Source organism: Pseudocercospora fijiensis (assembly GCF_000340215.1).
Source record: "Pseudocercospora fijiensis CIRAD86 unplaced genomic scaffold MYCFIscaffold_9, whole genome shotgun sequence".
NCBI classification, from domain to species: Eukaryota; Fungi; Ascomycota; class Dothideomycetes; order Mycosphaerellales; family Mycosphaerellaceae; genus Pseudocercospora; species Pseudocercospora fijiensis.
In genome coordinates, this window is record NW_006921540.1 from 1,216,156 (window position 1) to 1,238,331 (window position 22,176).

At 49.7% G+C, this 22,176-nt stretch overlaps 7 protein-coding genes across 7 annotated transcripts; 5 read left to right on the forward strand and 2 right to left on the reverse strand.

Annotated features, from left to right (window-relative positions):
- Positions 1-1,388: 1,388 nt before the first annotated feature.
- On the forward strand, positions 1,389-5,145 carry MYCFIDRAFT_80861 (uncharacterized protein; the record flags this gene model as incomplete). The annotated part of the gene is made up of 5 exons (XM_007932634.1): positions 1,389-1,468; positions 1,750-1,859; positions 2,276-3,666; positions 3,868-4,756; positions 5,081-5,145. 5 exons carry the CDS (start codon positions 1,389-1,391, stop codon positions 5,143-5,145), a joined length of 2,535 nt encoding a protein of 844 aa, XP_007930825.1.
- Positions 5,146-5,591: 446 nt separating this feature from the next.
- MYCFIDRAFT_36712 (uncharacterized protein) lies at positions 5,592-7,554 on the forward strand (the record flags this gene model as incomplete). Its single annotated transcript, XM_007932302.1, has 5 exons — positions 5,592-6,284; positions 6,332-6,489; positions 6,538-6,780; positions 6,831-7,276; positions 7,340-7,554. The coding sequence occupies 5 exons, from the start codon at positions 5,592-5,594 to the stop codon at positions 7,552-7,554; spliced, it is 1,755 nt and encodes a 584-aa protein (XP_007930493.1).
- A 29-nt stretch (positions 7,555-7,583) lies between these two features.
- MYCFIDRAFT_178582 (uncharacterized protein) lies at positions 7,584-8,653 on the forward strand (the record flags this gene model as incomplete). Its single annotated transcript, XM_007932635.1, has 9 exons — positions 7,584-7,588; positions 7,614-7,620; positions 7,658-7,680; positions 7,716-7,782; positions 7,823-7,836; positions 7,866-7,901; positions 7,958-8,009; positions 8,035-8,254; positions 8,292-8,653. The coding sequence occupies 9 exons, from the start codon at positions 7,584-7,586 to the stop codon at positions 8,651-8,653; spliced, it is 786 nt and encodes a 261-aa protein (XP_007930826.1).
- MYCFIDRAFT_190734 (uncharacterized protein) lies at positions 8,601-12,310 on the reverse strand (the record flags this gene model as incomplete). The annotated part of the gene is made up of 3 exons (XM_007932636.1): positions 8,601-8,666; positions 8,820-12,118; positions 12,169-12,310. 3 exons carry the CDS (start codon positions 12,308-12,310, stop codon positions 8,601-8,603), a joined length of 3,507 nt encoding a protein of 1,168 aa, XP_007930827.1.
- Positions 12,311-13,439: 1,129 nt separating this feature from the next.
- MYCFIDRAFT_58526 (uncharacterized protein) lies at positions 13,440-14,365 on the forward strand (the record flags this gene model as incomplete). The annotated part of the gene is made up of 3 exons (XM_007932419.1): positions 13,440-13,853; positions 13,911-14,171; positions 14,228-14,365. The coding sequence occupies 3 exons, from the start codon at positions 13,443-13,445 to the stop codon at positions 14,363-14,365; spliced, it is 810 nt and encodes a 269-aa protein (XP_007930610.1).
- Positions 14,366-14,579: 214 nt separating this feature from the next.
- MYCFIDRAFT_212391 (uncharacterized protein) lies at positions 14,580-15,521 on the reverse strand (the record flags this gene model as incomplete). The annotated part of the gene is made up of 3 exons (XM_007932637.1): positions 15,369-15,521; positions 15,249-15,309; positions 14,580-15,190 (listed from the first exon to the last, which is right to left on the reverse strand). Coding segments are annotated over exons 1-3 (792 nt in total), but the record flags the coding sequence as incomplete, so codon positions are not given.
- A 513-nt stretch (positions 15,522-16,034) lies between these two features.
- Positions 16,035-16,515, forward strand: MYCFIDRAFT_101640 (uncharacterized protein; the record flags this gene model as incomplete). The annotated part of the gene is made up of 2 exons (XM_007932638.1): positions 16,035-16,284; positions 16,322-16,515. Coding segments are annotated over 2 exons (444 nt in total), but the record flags the coding sequence as incomplete, so codon positions are not given.
- Positions 16,516-22,176: the final 5,661 nt, after the last annotated feature.

Below are 22,176 nucleotides of genomic sequence, written 5' to 3' on the forward strand. Positions count from 1 at the left end.
AAGCACGGGCTCGAGCGTCCGAACAATCGCATATGAACATCTTGACCGTGCCTGTAGCGACATCAAATCTCGACAGTCATCCCTCTCATCGAAGACCATACGCTCAGAACGCAGCATGTCGTTTTGCGAGCCCTTTACAGCTCGCTTCTCGGCTCCACGATCGCATTGCTCAGTGTGTAATAGCACTCCCGCTTAGAGACAAGTCTTTGATTCCTTCTCAACGGTGTAACCCGACTTTTGAGAGGCAGTATGTCGCAAGAAGCGACGCAAGCGGCCAAAGTACATCAGCAAAAACCGCTCGCCATCTCACAACCACGATAGTGAAGAGGTGAGGATGCACCGACATCGTCTTGGAAGGACGAGTTGGTGCGGTCGTATTCGGCGCTCACCAGTCGACTCCCACTCTCCAGGCTCGCGCAAGGTATGTGGAAGGAGGTGATTGACACGACTGATCGGATAATCTCTTGAGAATCACACCGGTAGCGGTTGCTGTGGTGCGAGCTTTGAGGTTCGTGCTAAGATGTCGATGGGTTCGAGAGTGGTTGGCTTTCTGTTAAAACAGCGTAGCGTGTTGAAGGAGTGCGCAAAGATCTTCGCCAGAGCAATTGAAAGCTGAGCAGGTTGAGTAGTAGAGCAGAGCTGTTTGGTGGATGTTGAACCACTGCGTACCGAGGCCGAAACGTGGTCCACGGCGACAAGAGTCACAAGAGTGCAAACAACTGTCGTCTCAGACAGCCTCACCATGGGTATGACTTTCAAAAGGAGCACTGGGCTGCAGGAGCTATGGTATGCCAGAGGATAGCTCGGGAGGGAAAAGCTTCAGTGTGTGGAGTGCAATTGCCTCGCACATGTCGCTTCGAAGCAGACATGGACAGACGAGTGCAGTGCGATGCCAGTGAAGAAGCGATTCCCACCGTGCCGTCGGTGTGTGGGTATTACCATGCTCTGCCAGTGTCTTCATCAAGCCAGCCAAGGCTCAGCCCATCTTCGAGCGACAGACATCAATTGAGATGCTGATGAATGGACTCAAGTGGTCTCGAAACCGACCGATCCGGAGCTCAATGTTGCCAGCGTCTGCCCCAGCCACAAGACCATGCCAACAATTGCAACAGCATGTGGAGATCATAGAGACAGGGTGATGAAAGCGCTGTCCGGCATTCCTCGTCCACTTCCCTCCCATGCAACAAATGCAGCGTGTGCCATCAAAGCTATCCATTCATGATCAGAGCATTCGTCCAGCCAGCAGCCTCGACGCGCGCTTCCTCAGAAGTCTTCCCAAACCGACGCATGAGGCCGCTGCATTACATCGCATTGCTTGATAGAACGCACCGGACATGACCAGCAACACTTTCGTCTCGCCTTCCCGTCTCCCTTCCGCCAGCTTCACCATGTCTCGCGAAAAACAGGCTGCAGCAGCTTCACAGGATCAGGGTCGGCCGCAGACTAGTCGCAAAGCCGGCTGCTTGTCGTACTGAGGGCACAGCAGAGGACATCGTGATACTTTGTAACCGAGAAGATCGCTTAGGGTTAAGCACTCCAAGATGCGCCATCCACTCGACTCTCGAGCGCTGCCAGCGACGCATCTGAGGACCTGCACGAGGCTCGCTGGTGTCGCATGGCTTTGCAAGAGAGTTGAGCGCAGTGTGAACCGTTGTCTAACTCCGCTGGCAGCCGTGAAGCCGCGAAAGGAGAGCAGACGATGGGCACTCGAAGGACTGTGTGGAGGGTATGTGCTGTTGGTGTGTGTAGAAGAGCGGCGCGGATCGTGGAGCTTCGAAGTCTGCTGCTGGACCGGTTACGCGACACTCAGCGACGGCATGACGATTTGAGGTCGGGTCGAGTTCGCTGCCAAATCTGCGGTAGGCGTGGTCGAAGGTGTTGATGTGGAAGCAAGAGCAATGGCTGGGGAATGATGTGGAGGAAGTCGCGTCTCGGTCTTCGGGCCGCTCGGCAAGGAACGCGTCTCGATCGCGATCCCACGAGCTACAAACAAATGACTTCACCTTCGCCAACAACAGAGGCAACATATGAGAATGCCGATGCAATCCCGATCCTGATCGATAATCAGTGAAGGGCTCATCGGCGGGCTATCACTGCCACGCTTGTTTGGCCAGGCATCCACTTTGACTAGACATACCTGAGCGGCAACTGCAATGCACAACAACAACCAGAATGCCACGCTCGATCTGTGATTCCGAAGACGAGGAAGAAGTCTTGGTGGAAGATTATCGGCCTACTCAACGAAGTCAGAGGAGTACTGTGTCTGGCTGTATAGCACACGCCGAAGAAGTGCTCGCCACATTTCCGTTTGAGAGTATGACCGACGGTGCCAATGATCGAAGCAGCCTCTCTACAGGTGTGCAATTCGCCCGTTCTCCTGCGCCAACAGTGCTGACATCGCTTTCAGGAGAGTTAAACAGGCAGATTCAGGACGTACAGCGAGGCTTCTTCAATTCGACTGCTGACAACTCTACGACTTCCAACACCGTGGCAGCCGCAACCTCGACCTCCTCACCTGCAAGGCAGAAATTAAGTCGGCGACAAACTGCCGTAGCTGGACCACCTCCTACTCAGACACCTTCAAGGAGCACTAAGCGTACCAAGACTCTCACGACTTACGGGTCAGGAAGGACCTTGCGAACTCCTAAGGCAGACGACAATTCGGCGTTCAATGCGCTTCTTGACGATCAACCTGATCAACAAGAATCGCAGTCGCTCCGACTCTCACATCACTCTGGCGGCCCTGCATCCTCGCGAGCACTGCCAAGCGGCACTATCGAGGACGACTTTGCCAAGCACAATCCTAACGTCATGTTCAGAGACACGGGAAGCACGGTGGCATTTAATGAGTCCTCCGAGCAGCGAATGCTGGAACAAGCTCTTCAGGACGTAAGACAGCCAGTTAGTTCAGCTGCCAAGCTCGCAGAGTCCGAGAAGAATCCGAGCTCACCTTTCTCGCTTTGGGCACACACAACCCAGTCGCCGCACAGCAGTCAATTAAAGAAGTCTGTTCGGCACGACGCAGATGCTAACCAGGACGAAAAAGAGCAAGCAGATAAGGTCGTAGAACCAGTCGAACCTCCTCAGTCAGGCCTGGCGGCGCCCGCAAGCAAGCCGGCTGAGGACCTGGTACAGCTTGAGACCCCAATTCCGGACGACCTGAAGACAAGCGATGCGAGTCAGCTCAAAGTCTCTCTCTTACCCAGATCAAGCCCGCAGGTCATTTTGCATACCAACAACATGCCTGAAGAGACGCTTTCCGCTACCACTGTGCAAAAATCAGCTCGAGGACGAAAGCGCAAGGCGAGCACTACGACCAAAGAACCATCATCTGAGCCATTGAATTCGGAAGACTTACTTGTCGGCCTGCCGAAAGAGCGGTATCAAGCAAAGCCGAGCCGGCGTAGGATGACAGAGCTGCCTGAAGAACCCATCGACTACTCCGTCGTGCCGGAGAAGGCCGCAAAGAAGCGACGCAAAACTCTGAACGATGCCAGTGCTACCCCTGAGACCGTTGACGAGGCAATCACGCAAAATGCGAAGGCGTCTCAAAAGCAGTCGAAATCACAAACGTCCAAAAGAGAGCAGGCAGTCTCTTCGGAAGCCCCACAGACCACGAACAAGTCGGCAGCAGGCACGCCAGAGATGCCCGCTGCGTCGAACGTGGTGAGTCCCATGAGACCAGTGGCGTCTCCTTTGACCTCACCAGAAATGAAAAAGGCGCAGCAGTCTCCCATCAAGTGTGCTGCACCGCCTGCCAAGCCATCTCCGTCGCCATCGAAGATGGGTCCGCCATCGCTGCCAGCATCTTCCATGAAAAAGAAAGTACCGCGGAGTCATACTACCATATTTGAAGACTGCTCCCAGAGTTCGCAGAAGTCACCCAGCTTGAGCCAGCAACAAGCAGACCGCAGGTCAGCTTTGCAAGGGACAGGGAAGAGGAAGGCTCCCCCCAACAAGGCGAGACGCAGAATCATGCAGGATGATGAGAATGATGAGGACGAGCTTAGCAAGGAGGTCGAAAAAGAGGTGCTGGTACCACGCGGCAGGCCACCCAAAGTAGACTTACAGAAGACCAGTGCCGCTCATCATGGGTCAAACCAAGACTTGGATGACGAAGGAGAAGATGACGAGGCGCCGCGAAAGCGAGGGCGGAAAGCAAAATCTACTCGAAAAGTATTCGATGACTCTGACGCCGAGGACGAAATTGTCGGCACGGAGCCTGTCAAGAAGGGTCGGAAGTCCATATCGGCTGAAATGGTCCAGGATGACTCTGCGGCAGAAGATGCCGTCCAGTCTACTGTGGAGGACGAAGCACGGCCATCGAAAAAGAAGCGCGGCCGCTCAGCCAAAAGCAAGGCTGATGATGCGCTTCCGCCGGCTGCAGAGCCTGACGAGGCGACCACCACCAAAGATGCTGCATCCTCAAGTTGTAAAGGCGCAGAAGGAGAATGCAATGTACTCAAAGCCAAAGACACGATCACACTGCCAAAAGTCAAGGAGGTCAGTCCAGTAGCAGACAGTGGAAATTCGAAGAAGGACCACGCGCCGCAGCAGGCACGGTCGGCAAGTAAATCAGGCCCGACGACGCATTCGCCCATCAAGAAGACGAGCAAGATGCTGAATCATCGCGTTGGATTGAACAAGAAGAGTCGCATCCCACCGCTACTGAAGATGGTTCGGCCGCAGCAGCGCAAAGAAGTCGAACGTGTTACGAAAGTGACGAGTGTCGCTGAGCTTGAGAGAATGGCGGCAGGTAAGCTCGAAGAATGATGGGCGAGCGCGACCAATGATTGCGATATTGGCATTTTACCTGTACCTGCATGATTGTGGTTCGTGAAATGCGAAGGTCGGATGCGAAGATGGCTTGTTCGAAGATATACCCTGCATTGTTAGACCAAGCACTGTTTAGAGCTTGTGAGTTGATGGTGCGCATCAGCCTAGACGTTTAATAATATTCTAATGAAAAGGAAGACGGCACCGGCGCCGTTCCGCTTCGGGCGCGGCCAGGTTTGAAGACAAGGTTGTTGCGGGACGGGACCTATTCCCACACCTGTCTCCTTCTCTAAGTTCTCTGCAGTCTGGCTCAGCCAAGCACGAAAGCGTTCCCTTCTGGCACTTGGACACGCTTCTCGCCGTTCTTAGGAGAGGGCGATGGCTTCAAGATTCGCCACAATAATGGTGCTTGGTCTCTTTGGTCTTGATTGCAGCACATGTCGTGACTAGAAGACAATACCAGCGCTGCCCTCGAAACACTCCACCCAGCGCAGCCTTGCGGTCAGTAGCCTTCTTCACCTCGGAAATCGCCGGCCGCCTCGCACGAGCATTTCGACGTGGCAGCAATGCGATGCGATGAAGCAGCGGACTCGCAAAGATCCGAGGAGCTGCTAACTTATCACGCTCTTGCCCAGCCCAGCCATACGTGCCTGCCGCCCAGCCATACGTGCCTGCCCCACATTGCGTGCTTTGGACGCGCGGGATGGCAATGGCATCATGGATCGCGTCTCACTAACATTTGGTATAGCGCTTCCCTTACCACGACATGTCTCGATACCTCTCCACGCTTTCTGCTTGGTTGCGCTCGTTCCGCCATGCCTACCGCTCTCGTCAGTTCTCCTTCCTCACACGATCCGCCTCATGCAACGACGCGTCTCCTGACCAATGCACGCACAGTCGACACTGCCCTTGAAGACTACAAGACCTTCGATGCAGGTGACTTTCCGGAAGACATACCGCCGCTGGGCCAACCGCACCGGGAGAGAAGGTTCTGGTTCCAAAGGTCTTCGACGACATTCGATCAAGATGCCATCGCAACCCAGCCGAGTGTTTTCGACGACCCAGCATTGGCCAAAGATTATCTGCCACGACCGGGCTGGGAGAACATTCACCGATTTGATCCACTGGCGCGATGGACATGGCGAGAGGAATATGCGCTCCTCCGGAAGATCGACGCTCGAATCATGGTCTTCGCTTGTTTCATGTTCATGGCACTTGAGCTCGATCGAGCCAACATCACCCAAGCCAACACCGACAACTTTCTCGATGATCTCAATCTCACCACCGACGACTACAACCTGGGAAACACAGTGTTCAAGCTCAGCTTTCTCTGCGCAGAGCTACCATCTCAGCTTGTGAGCAAGTGGATGGGGCCTGACAGATGGATTCCAATGCAGATGATCTTGTGGTCACTCGTAGCTACTGCTCAATTCTGGATCAGTGGCAAGTCCAGTTTTCTTGCATGTCGTGCCTTACTCGGAGTGCTGCAAGGTGGTTTCATACCAGATGTCAGCAGTCGAAGTACTGTTCACGCTTCGGATACTGACATTTATAGATCGTGCTCTATCTCTCGTACTTTTACAAACACCATGAACTGTCCCTTCGACTCAGCTTCTTCTACACTGCCAAGAGCGTTGCAGAAATTCTAGCTGGATTCTCTGCATACGCTTTGCTTCACTTGAGGGGCGTTGGAGGTCATGCCGGTTGGAGATGGTGAGATGTCCGATGAAAACGAGAAAACTCATTACTGACGTCGTCTAGGCTCTTCTTGATAGAAGGCCTATTCACTCTACTCATGGGAATAGCAGCGACAGCACTGATGCCACCGGGCCCATGTCAAACCGCGAATTGGATCAGAGGCCAGAAGGGCTGGTTCACGCCCCGTGAAGAGGAGATCATGGTCAATCGGGTCATCAGAGAAGATCCGAGCAAAGGTGATATGCATAATCGAGAAGCAGTCACGCCGAGGCTACTGTGGAAGAGCTTGAAAGACTTTGACCTTTGGTATCTCTGCATAAATTTCCTTCGATGCCTTGACTGATCCAGTGACCCAGGCCACTGTACCTCGTTGGACTTTTATTCGAAGTCCCCATGACACCATCCAGCCAGTATCTCACCCTTACGCTGCGAGGCCTAGGATACGACACATTCTCTAGCAATCTACTTGCCATTCCGTGGACAGCATTCTCCATCATCGGCATGCTCGCTCTGTCCTACTCTTCCGAAGTCTTTGGCAACTTATCTTTGCACGCGGCGATCGGACAGATCTGGGCAATACCGTTCCTCATCTTCCTGATTTTTACCGACGTCGAACATACATCACCATGGCTCATCTGGATCATCGTCACACTCCTACTATCCTGGCCAAATCCTCATCCGATACAGGTTGGCTGGAATTCCCGCAACTCAAACACAACCCGATCACGAACCGTCTCAGCGGCGTGCTATAACATGTTTGTCCAAGGTGGCGGTATCATCTCTTCGAATATGTATCGTAAAGGTAAGTCCAGTCCTTCGTCGAGATTTTCGACTATTTCTGCTGATCTGAACTCATCTTTTCCAGACGATGCACCGAACTTCACTCGTGGCAACAAAGCTCTCCTCCTCCTTGCCTTCATCAACCTTGGAATATATTCTTGCACGAAGCTCTACTACATCCATCGCAACAAACAGCGCGATAGACGCTGGAATGCCATGACAAAGGACGAACAATTGGAGTATCTGAACACAACGAAAGATGAAGGGAATAAGAGGCTGGATTTTAGATTTGCACATTGATGTTGTGTAATTCATGGATTGGATATATCATGCAGTAAGACCCGAGGAACAAGCATAAGTTACCATGTCCAGCTAGACTAGCTAGAAGAGCACCGCAGAAGAGCAAATTCATCGTCAGGCGAAAAAGTGATGTGCTTCGGGACCACCATCGTCTTTCTCAGGACCATAATCAGGGACTTTCCGGGTTGTGATCGAATAGAAAAGGACTTTCCAAGATCCGAGGTCGTTGTCTGGAAAATAGATCTTGCCTTCTTTGCCTTCTTTGCAGTCTCGAGTCAAGAAGTTTGAAGTGCGCAGGAGAGTGCTTTGAGGGATCCGAATTGGGACCCGGGGGGGGGGGGGGGGGGGTAAAATCCCCCAATTAAAAGGGGAATAATCCGTCCCTCTTAAAGGATGGGAAAAGGGTCTCCCTTTCGGGGAAAAAAAAGAAGGATGGGTGGAAATTTTTCGCGGATGTCAATGTTCCAAACTCCGAAAAAGGGGGGGGAAAAAACCCAATCCTTTTTTCCCACTTATTTACAACTGAATTTCTGGACCTTTGGAAAAAAAAATTTCCCCAGAACAACCTCTTTTAACCAAAACATTTCTGAACATGATCCTTGGGCCCCCCCAAGAACCATGGCCAAAAAATCATCGTTTTACGAAGAAACCCACAATGCGGGTATCGAGGTCGTTGCAATGTCAATCATGTGGGAGTATCGTTAGCCTCTGTAATGCGATGACAGTGCGTTCTATAGTCAAAATCCAACCAATCGCTTTTCATTGCATATGGCAGCTCTGTACAAGCCATAGTATGAAGTACACCTCAGAGCTGCCTGCTATCAGCTCGAGCACCTTGGCGACTCTACCTTTACTTTCTATCTCTTCATCACCTGATCGCCGCACGTCTCATCAAGCTCAAGCATCCGATGGGGACGCGAGCACCTCCAGCTCCAGCAGAAATAAAACACAGAAACGCCACAGAACACAAGAACCAAATCCTGGACCCTTGAGTCCGGAACGCAGGAGCAGAGAAAAAGCACTTCCTTTCAAGTATACAGCATCACTCACACATGACTGGCGCATGTTGAAGGTGTGCTCCATTTGCGTATCCCCCTGACGCCTTTTTGTTCCTGTAGATGTGTATGGTGTTATTGTGACTTTTGAGCTTGCTGTGTGTTTTGCACCTGTGCTGCAAGCTGCAAGCCATCTTGCAAATCTTGTGTCAAAGTCGAGACTCCCTCGGTGGTGCCGTTGGTGCGCTGAATCTCCGCTTCGTTTTCGACCTTGTCTTGCTCTCCATTTGTGATGCTCTTCGGAGCCTCTGCTTCTGTCAAACCTTTTCGGATTCGTGCTACGCTGTCGACAATCACAGCGTCGATCCCGGCTTGCGCTTGCAGATTGCTGTTGTGCGGGTCGTTGTTCAGAGTTCCATAGGAGACACAAATAAGCTCGGATGACTGGACGACATTAATGAGTCGTGGACAGAGCACGAAGGGGTCAGCGGCGCTGACGATGCCCAGAAGGTTCCAGCGCGACGCAAAGCGAATTGCTTCTTGAAGTGACGACGCTCGGATATCTCCGACAGGCGAGACTCCAGCATCGGTCAAGAATAGAACGGGAATTGATGGCTGCTTGAAGGTGAGCATCAAGCAAATGTCTGGATGAAAAGAAGAGAAGACGATGTTCCTCTTCTTCCGTCGGTCGTACACCATCTTAAGCACCGTGTCAACGAACAAGTTGAGCTCGATGGCGTAGGTGTCCATCTCTTCTTCCACAAGCTCGAAAAGCATAGGATACTTCATCTCAATATTGAAGCCGACATCTTCCGGAAGCGAGTCGAACATCTGCTCAAGCGTCGTGAATTGCGACTGAATCACATCACCACGGGTGTTGCCCTTGAAGCCTTTGATCTTGAAATCACGCGTGTGCTTGAGGCGATCTCTTTTGGTGTCCTCAAATGGCGCACCGACTGAGTATGATCGCTGTATACGTCGGTCCTGGACAGCTCGGTCACTGCGTCCTTGTATTGTGGGCGGCGAATTTGGTCGTGATGGCTTAGGCGTGTCGCTTAAAGCTAGGAATTGCTCCAAGGTCAGGCTATGCACCGGCACATCTGCACCTGTCTCGCTGACAGTGAAGTCATGATAGATGACCGGAACGTGGTCTTTTGTCATCTGTACGTCGAACTCAACGTATGAAGCGCCCAAGTTGGCTGCAGTGATGAAAGACTGAATCGTGTTCTCTCCGAGCTGCAAGGACGTTTTGGTTGACATGTTCTTGCCAAGGCCGCGGTGGCCAATTACCCTGGTGGACGACTTGGTCCAATACGTCTTCTCTTCAGAAATGCTGAGGTTTGGATGCTTGAAGGGCGTGATGATCAGAAAATTGAAGTTGATTGTCCCAATGACATCGAAGTTGGGTCCAGCAAGAAGAGGGACGCTAAGATCAGTCTGCAAAGTCGTGCGCTTGTTGCCAACACCAGTCTTGATGCTGGACAGGAGTGCAACAGCTCGCGCGATTCTCTTATCCGTGGACCCAGAATAGGTCGGCACGAGGTCGAACAAGAGCTTCACCTTTGAAGGGTCTTTGCACATGAACGTAATTGGCGTCGTGCTGATCTCCTCCTGTATTGGCAGGTCGATTACATTCGGCTCGCCCGTGGCACCTTGCGCCGTCACAACCAGGGACAAAGCTGTATCAAGCTGCGTGGCGTGAGCGTCGGTGATGGCAATATCCTCCAGACTGATCGGCTTCAGGTCTTTGTTTTCGTCCAAAGTCCCGAGCGACACCAATACCATGGATTCATCCGACAAGTAACGATGACCGAAGGACTTCACTGGTTCTGGGATTCTCATCCTCTGAACCTCTTCCCGCTGCACGCCGTTCGATCGTCTGTCCTCTAGGGACGATGATTTGGGAGGCGATCCGGACAGCTGAGCCTGCAACTCTGGGCTGGGATGTATGCTTGGAGGTGGTGTGAATTGTGCGAGGTACTTGGCGATGTCAATATGGCCGCGGAGAGCAGCATGTTCCTGAGGCGTCCAGAGCGAAGAATCAAACTTGTTGATTTGAGCTCCAGCAGCGATCAGAAGCTTGACGATATTCATGTGCCCATTGACGCAGGCGATGAACAATGGCGTCCAGTTGTACGCTTTTTCGCCGATCTCGACGTTGATGCGCTGCTCGCCCTCCTTTGCATCGAGAAGAGCGCGTGCACAATCCTCATAACCGAATCTAGCGGCAATGTGGAGCGCAGTCTCCCCATTCTCGTCACGAAAGTTGACATCGACACCGACGTCGACCAGGAGCTTCACGATCTTGTGGTAGTTGGACTTTGTGGCCAACTCCAGAGATAATCCACTCTTCTCTGCGTGCTTGTTGGTCAAACGAGCGTCTTTGAAGTGGTGCCAGTCATCAACGAGCAAGAGCGCCTTAGACGTGCGGTAATGACCCCCAATGACAGCCAAGTGGAGGGGTGCGTAGCCTTCGTCATCCTGCCATTCTGGTGCGTCAATGCCGCTGGAAACATTGAACAGGCCCCATTGCTGCATGTGCTTCATCAGCATGTCAGTGGCGAATACGAGTCCGTACTGAGCGGCATAGTGGAGTGGCATCCTGCCGTAAATGTCTTTGGTGAGCACTGCTGGCTGTTGTTCCTTGCTCAGATGTTCCAAAATGAAGACAAGCAGCTTCTCAATGTGGTCATCTTTGAACGGATCCTGATCCGGATCACGCTCTTCGACCTTGAAAGCACCCGGAGCTCGCACGGGCGGCTCTGCAGCGTTGATATAACCAGTTGTCTTTGATATCTCCTGATATCCCCCAGAGTTGTGCGATGCTCTTGCCCGTCCAGTGGCGATGATGAGTCGGTGCAAGCAATTGCGCTTGTTTATGTCGTCGTCTGGATCGATCGAGGGCAGCTTGTCGATGATGGCTGCTATACAGTTAAGTTTCTGAAAGCTTATCGCTCGTTGCAGTAGATCAAGCAGAAGGCCTTTCTGCATGCCATTGTTGGCGTTGGGAAGGTGAGTGGAGACAAGTTCAAACAACTTGGCCGTGTTATCCTCACGAACAGCACTCTCCATGGCTTCCAGCGCGGAGGATGGAATGCGCAGGGCGGCCCTAGAACCCATGCGATGGATGGAGCCAGAGCTGCCGGAGTGTACAGAACTGGAATCGTCCAGGACTTTGATCTCGCCCAAGCTGGAGAGCCATTCATTAATGCCACGCATGTCAAGGGTGAGCTTATTGTTAGTGGCGAAAGGCTTTGGGTCAACCTTTGTGGCCAGATAGCGGCTCTGGGTGTGTGAAGATGCTATCTTCTTGTCCAGCTTCTTGGTAATCTTCACGAAGCCACGGCGATTGACCTCGCCATACCACTGGAGCTTGCGATACTGGCCGCGAAGCTCGAGAAGTGTTCCCATCAGGTCCTCCATGTCCTCCTTTTCCATGCCGTCTTTGAGCTTGGACGCCATGCCATAGCGGTCGTACAGAAGTCGAAGTCGGCGGGAGAACTCGGCATACTTGCGATTGTAGAAGGTGTCGACATCCTCCAACTGGCGATCAAGAGTGTAGAAGAACTCTGCAGGACGGTTAGGTTATCTAACGTGCCCATGGACTCGCTTACAGTACCAGCCAGGTCTGGCTCTTCTCCGCCATGCTCTTCGACATTCTTGGTGGCGGCTTTGATCAGCTTCTTCAGTGCCTTGTAGTTGATGTACGACGAAGCCCACTCAGGCACCTGGTTGCGCGGGAGATTCTGCGCGAACTTCATAGTGGCACGGTCTCTGCGACGGCCGAAGCACGAGGTCGAGCCTCGAGATGCGAGTGTTTGCAGACAGCAGCAGTAAGCGATAAAGGAGAGCGAGGAGCTGGGCTGGGCCGGGCGAAGCTATCAAGCACAATGGGTCGCGTGCATGAAGATCATGCAAAAGCTTCGAATGGCTACAGGGCGTCTTTGTTGGGGACGGCAACAATAGACGTCAGCGAGTCAGCGCTTGCCCGCTGATTGCCCGTCCATGGTGAGGTCTGCGTGCAGAAGTCAGTGTTGGTCAGTGTTTGCCACGGCCTGCAAAACCTCGCGGTGCTGGCGCTGGCGATGGCGACGGCGGCGGTGATGGATGGTGTCGCATGTGGACACGGGTGCTGAGCAAAGCTCTTGAATGGCTCGAAATTCCACCTTCCCGGGGGGTCCGGCTCGACGGCTACCGTGTCGCAGGGTCATCGGTGAACATGTGATATCGCGAGAACATGTCTGCCTCGAGTCGTGGAGCGGGGCGGGGCGGAGCGGAGCGGACAGGAGGTAGGGAGGGTGGAGTTGCGAGCATTGTATACGTTTGACTTTCGCCGTATCAACTCATCCCGCGCGCGCTGCACATAGAACACAGGCTACAGCGCGATCACCGTATGGCGTCACAAAACAACCATGTTCAGGGACTTCTTTGGCCACGTGCCGGCCAACATCATGCATTGAATTGAATCGAGCAATGCACATCTTGTTGTGCGCTGCAGAGCGCCTGCACTACAGTATTAGCAGCCGCATATTAATCATTCCCAAATACACAACAAGTGACAAGGTGTCTCGTCGTCAAATTCTGGACTCATCATTATTTACGGTCGATGCTGGCAGAGTGGAAGCCTACATAAGCACGATGAGAGTTGTAATCGCTAAGCGACCGTTCTGGTACAAGGAGTTCCCATGGGAATTGCCTCAAAGTGAAATGCTGTCGGCCGCGCACCCGGAGTCAGCTCCTCGTGGAACCCCGCAGCTCGGTGTGAAGGCGTATACACCTCCACTTCATGCCAGTGGTGAATGGGGTGAAGCAGGAAGTTGTCACCAAGATAGAATATTACAGTGCATCAAAAGGTCTCGATAGGGCGGATTGCTCTTCTACCAAAAGTACGCCATGCCTCCCAACCAAGCTCCCATAATCGATCCAGCCAAGCTCTTCTCTCTGGCTGGAAAGACTGCGATTGTTACTGGAGGGACTGGAGGTCTCGGGACAGCAATGACCATGGCTTTGGCCAGTGGCGGTGCTGATATCGTCTCCATCGAGTTGAAAGACGATCCCGGCAGCCGGAACTTGCACGAGGCTTTGGCCAAGACCGGACGTCGAGTCGAACTGTATCATTGTGATGTCCGAGACGCAAAAGACTTACGAGCCACCTTTGCGCGAATCTGGAATGATGGTATCCAAGGAGATATTCTGCTTAACTGTGCTGGAATCCAGAGACGTGCCGAAGCCGAGGATTTCACGGATGATGATATCGAGGCGGTTTTGGACATCAATTTGAAGGCGACGCTGGTAGCTTGTCAGGTAAGTTGGTCGCTTCTTGCAATGCACTGTTGTGGAGATGACTGAGCCGTTCTCCAGGAATTTGCAAAGCCCATCCTCAAAGACGAGAGCCGAGGTGGTAAGATCATCAATATCGCATCGATCATCAGCTTCATTGGCGGAAAGAACATCACGCCGTATGCCGCCAGTAAAGGTGGTGTGATGCAATTGAGCAAAGCTTTCAGCAACGAGTGGGCTTCCAGAGGGATCAATGTTAATTCCATCCATCCGGGCTACTGCACCACGCCATTGACCGAACAGTACCAGACTGATCCGAAGTACAAGGACTTCAACGACTATGTGAGTCAGCATTGGTGTGACGATCTTGGTGGTCTCGAGACTAATTGGTGATGCAGGTCATGATGCGGACTCCAATGAAGCGATGGGGCAATCCGGTAGATTTGGCTGGGGCGGTGATCTATCTGGCAAGCTCGGCCAGCGACTATGTGACTGGAAGCTCGATCGTGGTCGATGGCGGTTGGTTAGGCAATTAGCTCGGATTCTATCGTTTGTAGTTTCTTTGCTCTATTCAATCTCCAATATCTATCCATTTAAACAGCTAAATCAGGCCGATTTACGGTCACCTTTCCCGTTCATGCTTGGCTCAACGTGGCCGTTCGGCTTCGCTGCACCTGACGGGAACAAGTCCTGCAGAACGACCTTTGCAGGCCATGCGAAGCCAAGAGCTTTAGTCTTTCCTTCTTCAGGGTTGGTTAGGAACTCGATCAAAGCCATGAATGAATATGATGATATCGCTGTCCCGATGTGCCACCATCCATGGAACTCCAGCAAGATGCTCCAAGGATACCCGACCGCTTTCTTCCCGCTCGTCAATAGTGGACAGCATAGATTGTCGATGATCCAGATTCCGAAAGAGCCAAAGCCGAAGAAGGAAGCGATCTTGATCAGAAATCTCAGCTTGTTCTTTTGCTCCTCATCTTTGATTTCTGATTTGATGATGTGTCGCGTTCTTCTCGATACTGTGATGGATAGGGTGAAGAATAGGATAACGTGGAGTATAAATTCGTCCGTCAAGCAGTGGTAGATGATGAATGGAATAATGACGCCCAGAATTATGGCCACGTTTCGCCTTTGTATGGATGGGGTTTCCTTGAATGTAAAGACTTGCAGTAGACAGCTGCCCATGGCGCCGTACATGGACATTTCGTCAGACATTTGTGTCTGATACTTGAGTGTCGTGTGGTAGAGACTGGAGAAGATGCCGACTCCGATGAGCGCCCAGTATGCTAGATTTGTAGTGGAGAAAAGGGCGACATCGCGACGCTTCTGCCTTCGTAGACCATGGATGCCATATGCAACTGGGATACACCATCAGTGCCTGTAGCGTTTGGTGCTCTCCTGAAGGCGCGATCTTACTGTAAGCAAGACTCGTAGCAGTGTTGATGAACTCGGCAATGTAGTATGTAATCTGATAGTCCTTCTCCAAGATTAGTCTCGCGCAGATGATATCTCTCAGAATGCCTTTGACTTTGGTACCTGCTCACAAAAGTTCACATGAGAAGTCGGAGCTCCCCAGTAGCCCTGTTTGGTATGGTCGGCCGTTGACTGGTCCCAGAGCTTCTTGGCTGCGACACTTGGCTCTGACGATGCCTCCATGCTGCGAGGAGCTCGACTGCAGCGGGCTTCAAGTGGTTGTGCGTAGCGGAGGTGTGCCTTCCGCACGAATGCTTTGCTTTTGAACCGCGCCCAACAAATACAAACATTGCTGCTTCGCGTGTGGGCAAACCTGAATTTCAACGTGACACGTCCGGCTTCGGCTGAGACCCGGCGAGCCGAGGCAGCGGACGGTGGAAAATGGAGCGTAGAAAATGGAGGCATGTGAGTGGCACGGAGCTCGGTCCGCACGTTGAGACATCTGTTTTGATTGCGTGTGCATCGTCCATCGGCGAGGCAACCGCGGGCGCCGCGGACGCGAGATACCGAGACGCTTGCCGCAACGTGGGCCACTTGTTCGACTGGCATCGAACTTCACCATGGCCTCTCCGGCTCTTGTGTCGCCTCCCGCCCATGTCATGGAGTCTATGTCGCCCAAGAGCATCAACGCACCGAGCCATGTTCTTCAAGAGATGTTCTTCGTCGGCTACATCGAAAGTCACTGGACCAGGAGGCTGACATCAAAGCCAGTGGAGCCGTGGAGCCGTGGGCACGAGCTGTGGTGTAAGCACCATCTATCTGGCTGTGGCTGTTGGACAGAATGCTGCAATTGCTGGGGAAAAGCCGGGGTCAGCTCGTGTTATCGCGACGGAGAATGAGGCTACCAAAGCTGCTCAAGCTAAGGACCATTGGAAAGAGGCTGGCAAAACCGTTATGCCGTGGATCGAGCTTCGTGAGGGCGACATTCTCGAGACACTACAACACGGCGTTACTGATGTCGATTTCGTCCTATTTGACAGTAAGATATTCGATCTGTCCTTACTGACTCTTTGCAGTCTGGTCTCCAATGGCTCTTCCGGTCTTGAAGATGCTGGAGCCCAAGCTACGAAATGGAGCGATGTTGCTGACTGACAACACAATCTTTGCAGCCGAGGGCTATGCCGAGTTTCTGTCTTATATCAAGGCCGATGGCAGTCCATACACCACCATGACGTTGCCTTTCGAAGATGGATTGGAATGGACGGTGTACTCGCCAGATATTGTTGCAGCATAAGCAGGACATCAGTCGCCACTCACTTGCTGTGAGCCGGATTTTATGATTCCATCTGAGCCTGTCCGCCGGAAGTGTTATATATGTCGGTTCCTGCTGGCCGGTATACAGTATCGAACGAAGGCGCGCACGGGAAGTGGAGCTTGTGGTGCTCTATTGGGACCCCTTACAATGACCGATCCACATCCCGCTATGGTCGACCAGACTATACGCAATCTGACCATCTCAGGACGAAAACAAAGCAACTCTTCCATTATTGGCTTCCACCAAATCACATTACAGTTGTTGGTCATTACAATCTAAAGCAGTACAAGGGAGACAAGTCCGCCCAGGAAACCCAGCTGTTCTGGGCCTTCTGGCTAGGTTCGTAGCGTCGAAGCTTTTGTTCACCGAAGCCGACAAGGGCCACAAGGCGAGCATCTTTCATTCGTACCTCAAATCGACTAGGATCACCACACTTGATCCCCGTACCATTCGGTGCACGGATGCCGTTCCCCCCAACCTGACAGCAATCTTGCCCGCTCTTTTCCCTCGCGACTAAACCGAGCCCCAGCTACCCGCCCGAGCCCCAGCATAACCCGATGCTAGCACTATTGTAGAATCGTTACTGTATAGAATTACGTACTCTTTCCACCTAATATAGACCATTTCCGTTCTTAGTTAGTGTTGTTAATAGGCGCGTAGCGCGTTACCTAGGAAGGAATTCTACTCGAATCTATCGTAGACCTAAAATTCGTATTTCTTCCCCCTTTTATAGTAGATTACCTAGTAACTATCGAAAATAGCTAAATCCCTATTATACGACGAGTTTCTCGATAATCTTATCGCCGGCGGCGGTAACGTAGTAGTAGAAGACGTAGTAGTAGAAGACGCGGTAGTAGAAAGTACGCAATCGATAGAGATAGTAGTAGAAAGTATAGAAAACGCGCAATCGATAGAGATAGTAGTAGAAGACGCGCAATTAATAGAAATAGTAGTAGAAGACGCGCAATCGATAGAGATAGTAGTAGAAGACGCGCAATCGACGGTAGTAGATATTAAGTCGTAGAAGGAGGTTTAATTAGTCTTAGAGGTACGTATTCGAGGTCGCTATCGCTTACTATCGCTACCTCGCGAGCGTATATCGCTTCTAGACTATCGATCGGTATCGCTACGCCCTTAGAAGTACCTATTCTTACTAAAGGAGCGTTCTTATAGTCTAATACTACGAGAGTCGCTATTTCCGTCTTATCGGGCTCTCGAGTCCTATATCTACGCCTTCGGAAAAGCGACTAGGTACGAGTTTAAGTAGTATAAGCCGTAGAAGAATAAGGATAACGTTAAATATCGCTACCGCTTCGTATATAGTTGCTTCGGTAAACTAGATAAGTATACTTAGAAGGCGGACGATAAGATAAAGCGGAAGTCGACTTCTAAGAAGATAGGCTATAAGTTCTTCTTCTACGTAGTCGCTACTTATCTAGGCGAGCCTAAGGGTTAATAGGTAATCCGGCATTCTACTAAAGAAGAGCATTATTATTATAGCTATAAGAAGGACGATATTATCGCTCTTGCTACTTATAGGCGGCGCTCGAGAACTATATAGTTCCTTAAAGAATTAGAGCGCTTATAGTAGGCTCGGATGCTAATCTCGAAGATTATAGCCTACTTCCGCGGGCGTAGTATAGTCCTTAAACTAAAGGACGTATAGAATGTTGCTATGCTTTATAACGTTAATACTCGATAAGAGATAAACTAGGCTTAGCGGCTAGTTAAGTTACTAGACGACAATAGTATCTTCTACGATATTTATACTAACCCTTAGAACGGCGCTATTCGTAGTATAGTTGCCCTCTACCCTAAGTTAATCGAGGCCTTTAAGAATATACTATATATACTAATTATCGACACTATATACTTAACTAACCTCTATAACCTAGAGCTACTAGACATTGTCGCCGCTAGACCTATAAACGATACTATTAAGCTTAGTATTAGCCTTATTAAACCGAAGCTAGAGAAAGCCGAATTCGTAAAGTTGCTACGTTCTATACGGAAGGGGCTCGAACAAGCTAGTTATAGTATACCTCTTGTTATAGGCACTAATCGTAAAGAGGCACTAATCTACGCTATTAAGGAGGTTATACCGGAAGCTACAAATATCGTCTGCGACTAGCATCTATAGTAAGATATATTAGCTCGTATCTATAAAGAACGTAGCGAGTTTAGATAGGTAAAGGCTACTAACGGCTCCTAGATTAACAGCCCTATAACTACTAAGTTTCTATAGCTGTTCGTATATACTATCTATAGTTAAACTAAAGCCGAGTTTAATAAGAACGTACGGAAGTTAGACAACGTATATCCTATGTTTAAGAGCTATCTTAATAATAACTAGTAGCGATTTAAGACTTATATTGTCGACTGCTAGACTAACTAAGTTCTATACTTTAGCTATAAGACAACGTCTCGAGTTAAATCTACGTATAGACGTATTAAGCTCTAGCTTAACTATAGTAGCCGCTACGATATATTCTCGCTCTTCGAGAGCCTTCTTAACTAGTAGAACGAAGGGCATAATCGCCGCCGAGTCCGCCTTACTAAGAACCTAAAGCGCTATAATAAGGCCCTTACTAGACCGTTCTAGGCGAGCGTTTCTCGAGTTATAAGCGATTACTGCCTTCTCGAAGTAAAGCTACTATATTAACGTGCTAACGCCCTCCTACGTACTATAACTAACGATAACGGCAACGAGATTAGGTACTCGGCGTACTCGTATACCTACCTAGAATGCCGCTATAACGATTACTTAAGCAAGACCTACGGTTATCCTTATAAATACGATATTATAAAGCTTCTCGAGTAGACCCCGTAGTAGTTCGGTTTCCGAACTACTAAACGTATATAGTTTAGTTTCTTAGCGGCGAACTAGCTCCCTAGTTCTAGTTTGGTTTTTTCGAACTATACAGATTCCTAGTTTAAACTAGAGACTATATTAGTTTTACTATAAGGACACTCTTATTCGACTGCCGGCTACGATTGCCGGCTATAATAGTAACTCTGTTACATTTACTACGCTCTTTTACCGTTGCTAGGGCGTAATTGCCGTTGCTAGGGCGTAGTTGCCGTTACTAGGGCGTAGTTTTGCTATAAGGATACTCTTATTCGACTACCGGCTACGATTGCCGGCTATAATAGTTACTAGGTTATATTTACTACGCTTTATTACCGTTGCTAGGGCGTAGTTACCGTTGCTAGGGCGTAGTTACCGTTGCTAGGGCGTAGTTACTATTGCCGGGGCGTAGTTACTATAGTTGCGAAAGCTTACCTATATAACGTTACATAGGCGGCAAGAATTAGGGCTTCGCGATATTCTTATACTTTTAACTTCTTCCTCTATACCTATACCGACAATAACTACTATACGCTACGCCCCCGCCCCTTTCCCTTATAATAGTAAGAGAGAAGCGCGCCGCGCGCTAAATAGAAGATAGAACTAAAGACCGCGAGTTTGTTTTGCCTAAGCGTCTAACTAAAAAGCGTAAGACTAAAGAGAAGTACTCTACGAAGAAGAATTCCGTACGAGACCGCGAGAGAAAGGACAAGATAGATAAGGATAAAAGAGCTAAGGATAAGAGAAGAAAGGCGCGGAATAAGGCATTCTATCGATAGCTAGCGCCTATAGAAAAAAGTAAAATCTAGAATAAGAAGACAACCTAAGAGAAGGCTAAGAGGAGGAAAGAATTACGGCTAGTTTTCGAGCGTAAAGTTCTAGTAGCGTAAGTTAATCTAGCTAGCGGCCGTAGCTAGCAGCTATAGCCGGTAGCCGTAGCCGGCAGCTATAGCCGGCATATTTTTCTTTAATACGTTAACTAATAGCATTTAGACCTATAGCCGCTACCTCTATCGATACGACCGATAGTAACGGAGATATTTAGATAGCCGAGAACAATAATACTAGAGTTTAGGATGCCGCGATAGAGCTTAATACTACGAATAAAGGAACTAAAACGAGCGAGGAGATACTATACGTCGATCTAGTAATAGGTGCAGTCTTAGGGCCTAACGCTATAGACGATAAGCGCTAGGAGTAGATCGAGTATAGTTAAAGAGACGAGATACTAGTAAAGGGCTAAGGTATAAGTCCTATTAATCTAGAAAATTATAGTTAAAGCTACTACGAAAAGCTAGCAAGGATTAGAATCGAGACTAGTCGTCTTTATATCCTCGATATAGAGTAGAAGTTTCTTTATTAGTATTAGAGCGAAGCCTTTACGTCTATAAAGGCAAAGTAGCTTACGATTAATACGATCGGGGCTAGGTATCTAGAGACGGCAGAAGTATTACTATAGGAGGAAGGGGTATAGGTAATTATTCTATACTCGGCATATATAGCCGGCGTTCGTAGCCGGTAGATACTAATAGTTAAATAGAAAGCGTTTCTCGAAGGCAGAGTACTACTACTATATAAAATCTTTACTAAGGTAGAAAGGGCTTGTATCCGGAATCTAAGCTACTAGTAGGATAGGTTAGCGTTAGAATTCTCTAAATCTCTATATAAGCCTCCGAAGGATTACCTATTTTAGCGATACGGCTTTATCTCGACTACTCCGTAGGTACCCGAAGAAGCTCGAGCGCTCTTTAAAGTCTTTACTAAGAAGCGGAAGGAGTTCGAGGATTAGGATTAGTTAATAGAGCTATTAGTTAGTCTTAGGTTTCGTAGTTAGACTCGGCCTAAGCATTTGCTTATCGAGTGTTTTATACCGAAAGAGGATAGGCTAAGACTAAAAACGAGCTTAGATTCGTTAGGTATAGTAGCTCGGTTCCGTTAGTAAGAGAGAGCCGCCGTATAGAAGGCGAAATTTAGGTAGTTAGAGTAGCTAGGAAAGAAATTCTAGTAGTTAGGCTAGCTAGGGTAGCTAGGAAAAAAAAATCTAGTAGTTAGGTAGCTAGGAAACAAAAAAAAAGGTAGCTAGCTATTTGCTACCTAGCTATTCCTAACGATACGATACTATAAAAGAAAGGGTGTTTCCCTATAGCTACTAGTATATATCTACTACTCCTAAGTCCTTACCTTACCGTACGAAACCTTAAAACATGCCGACCGACATTGTATATATACTAGGAGCTATACTAGGAAGGGTAATAACGAGACGATAGTCGAAATAGTCTAGTATACGAGCGAGATTGCGATAACGTCGAGAGGAGGTCGTATACTTACTTTCGAGCCTATCGAGTCCTAGACGACGATTAGGGCTAGATTTATCCTCTCCGAATCCTAGTAGTAGGAATTCATTATAGGGTACTACTACCTAGTCCTTACCTTTACGGAGTCTAAGTAGAAGGTTATTCGGAGATATAAGAACATCGAGTATTAACCCGGAAATCTTCGAAAAGGCTAGCTAGGCGTATCTTTAGAAACCCGAGTATATAGAGCAGTTCAATTAATAGGTCTATAAGATATAGTTCCCTTTATACTTACGTTTAAAGGAGTATAAACTCCGGAAGTACTCGATGCGATAGGGGAGTAAGGAGCGAACGGATATATTCTAGAAGTTCTTTATAGAGGGGGCATTGCACCGTTATACGACTTCTCGACTTAAAGGTTAACTAGTAATTGTCTATAACTTCTACGGGTTAATCTTAAAACACCCAAAACTA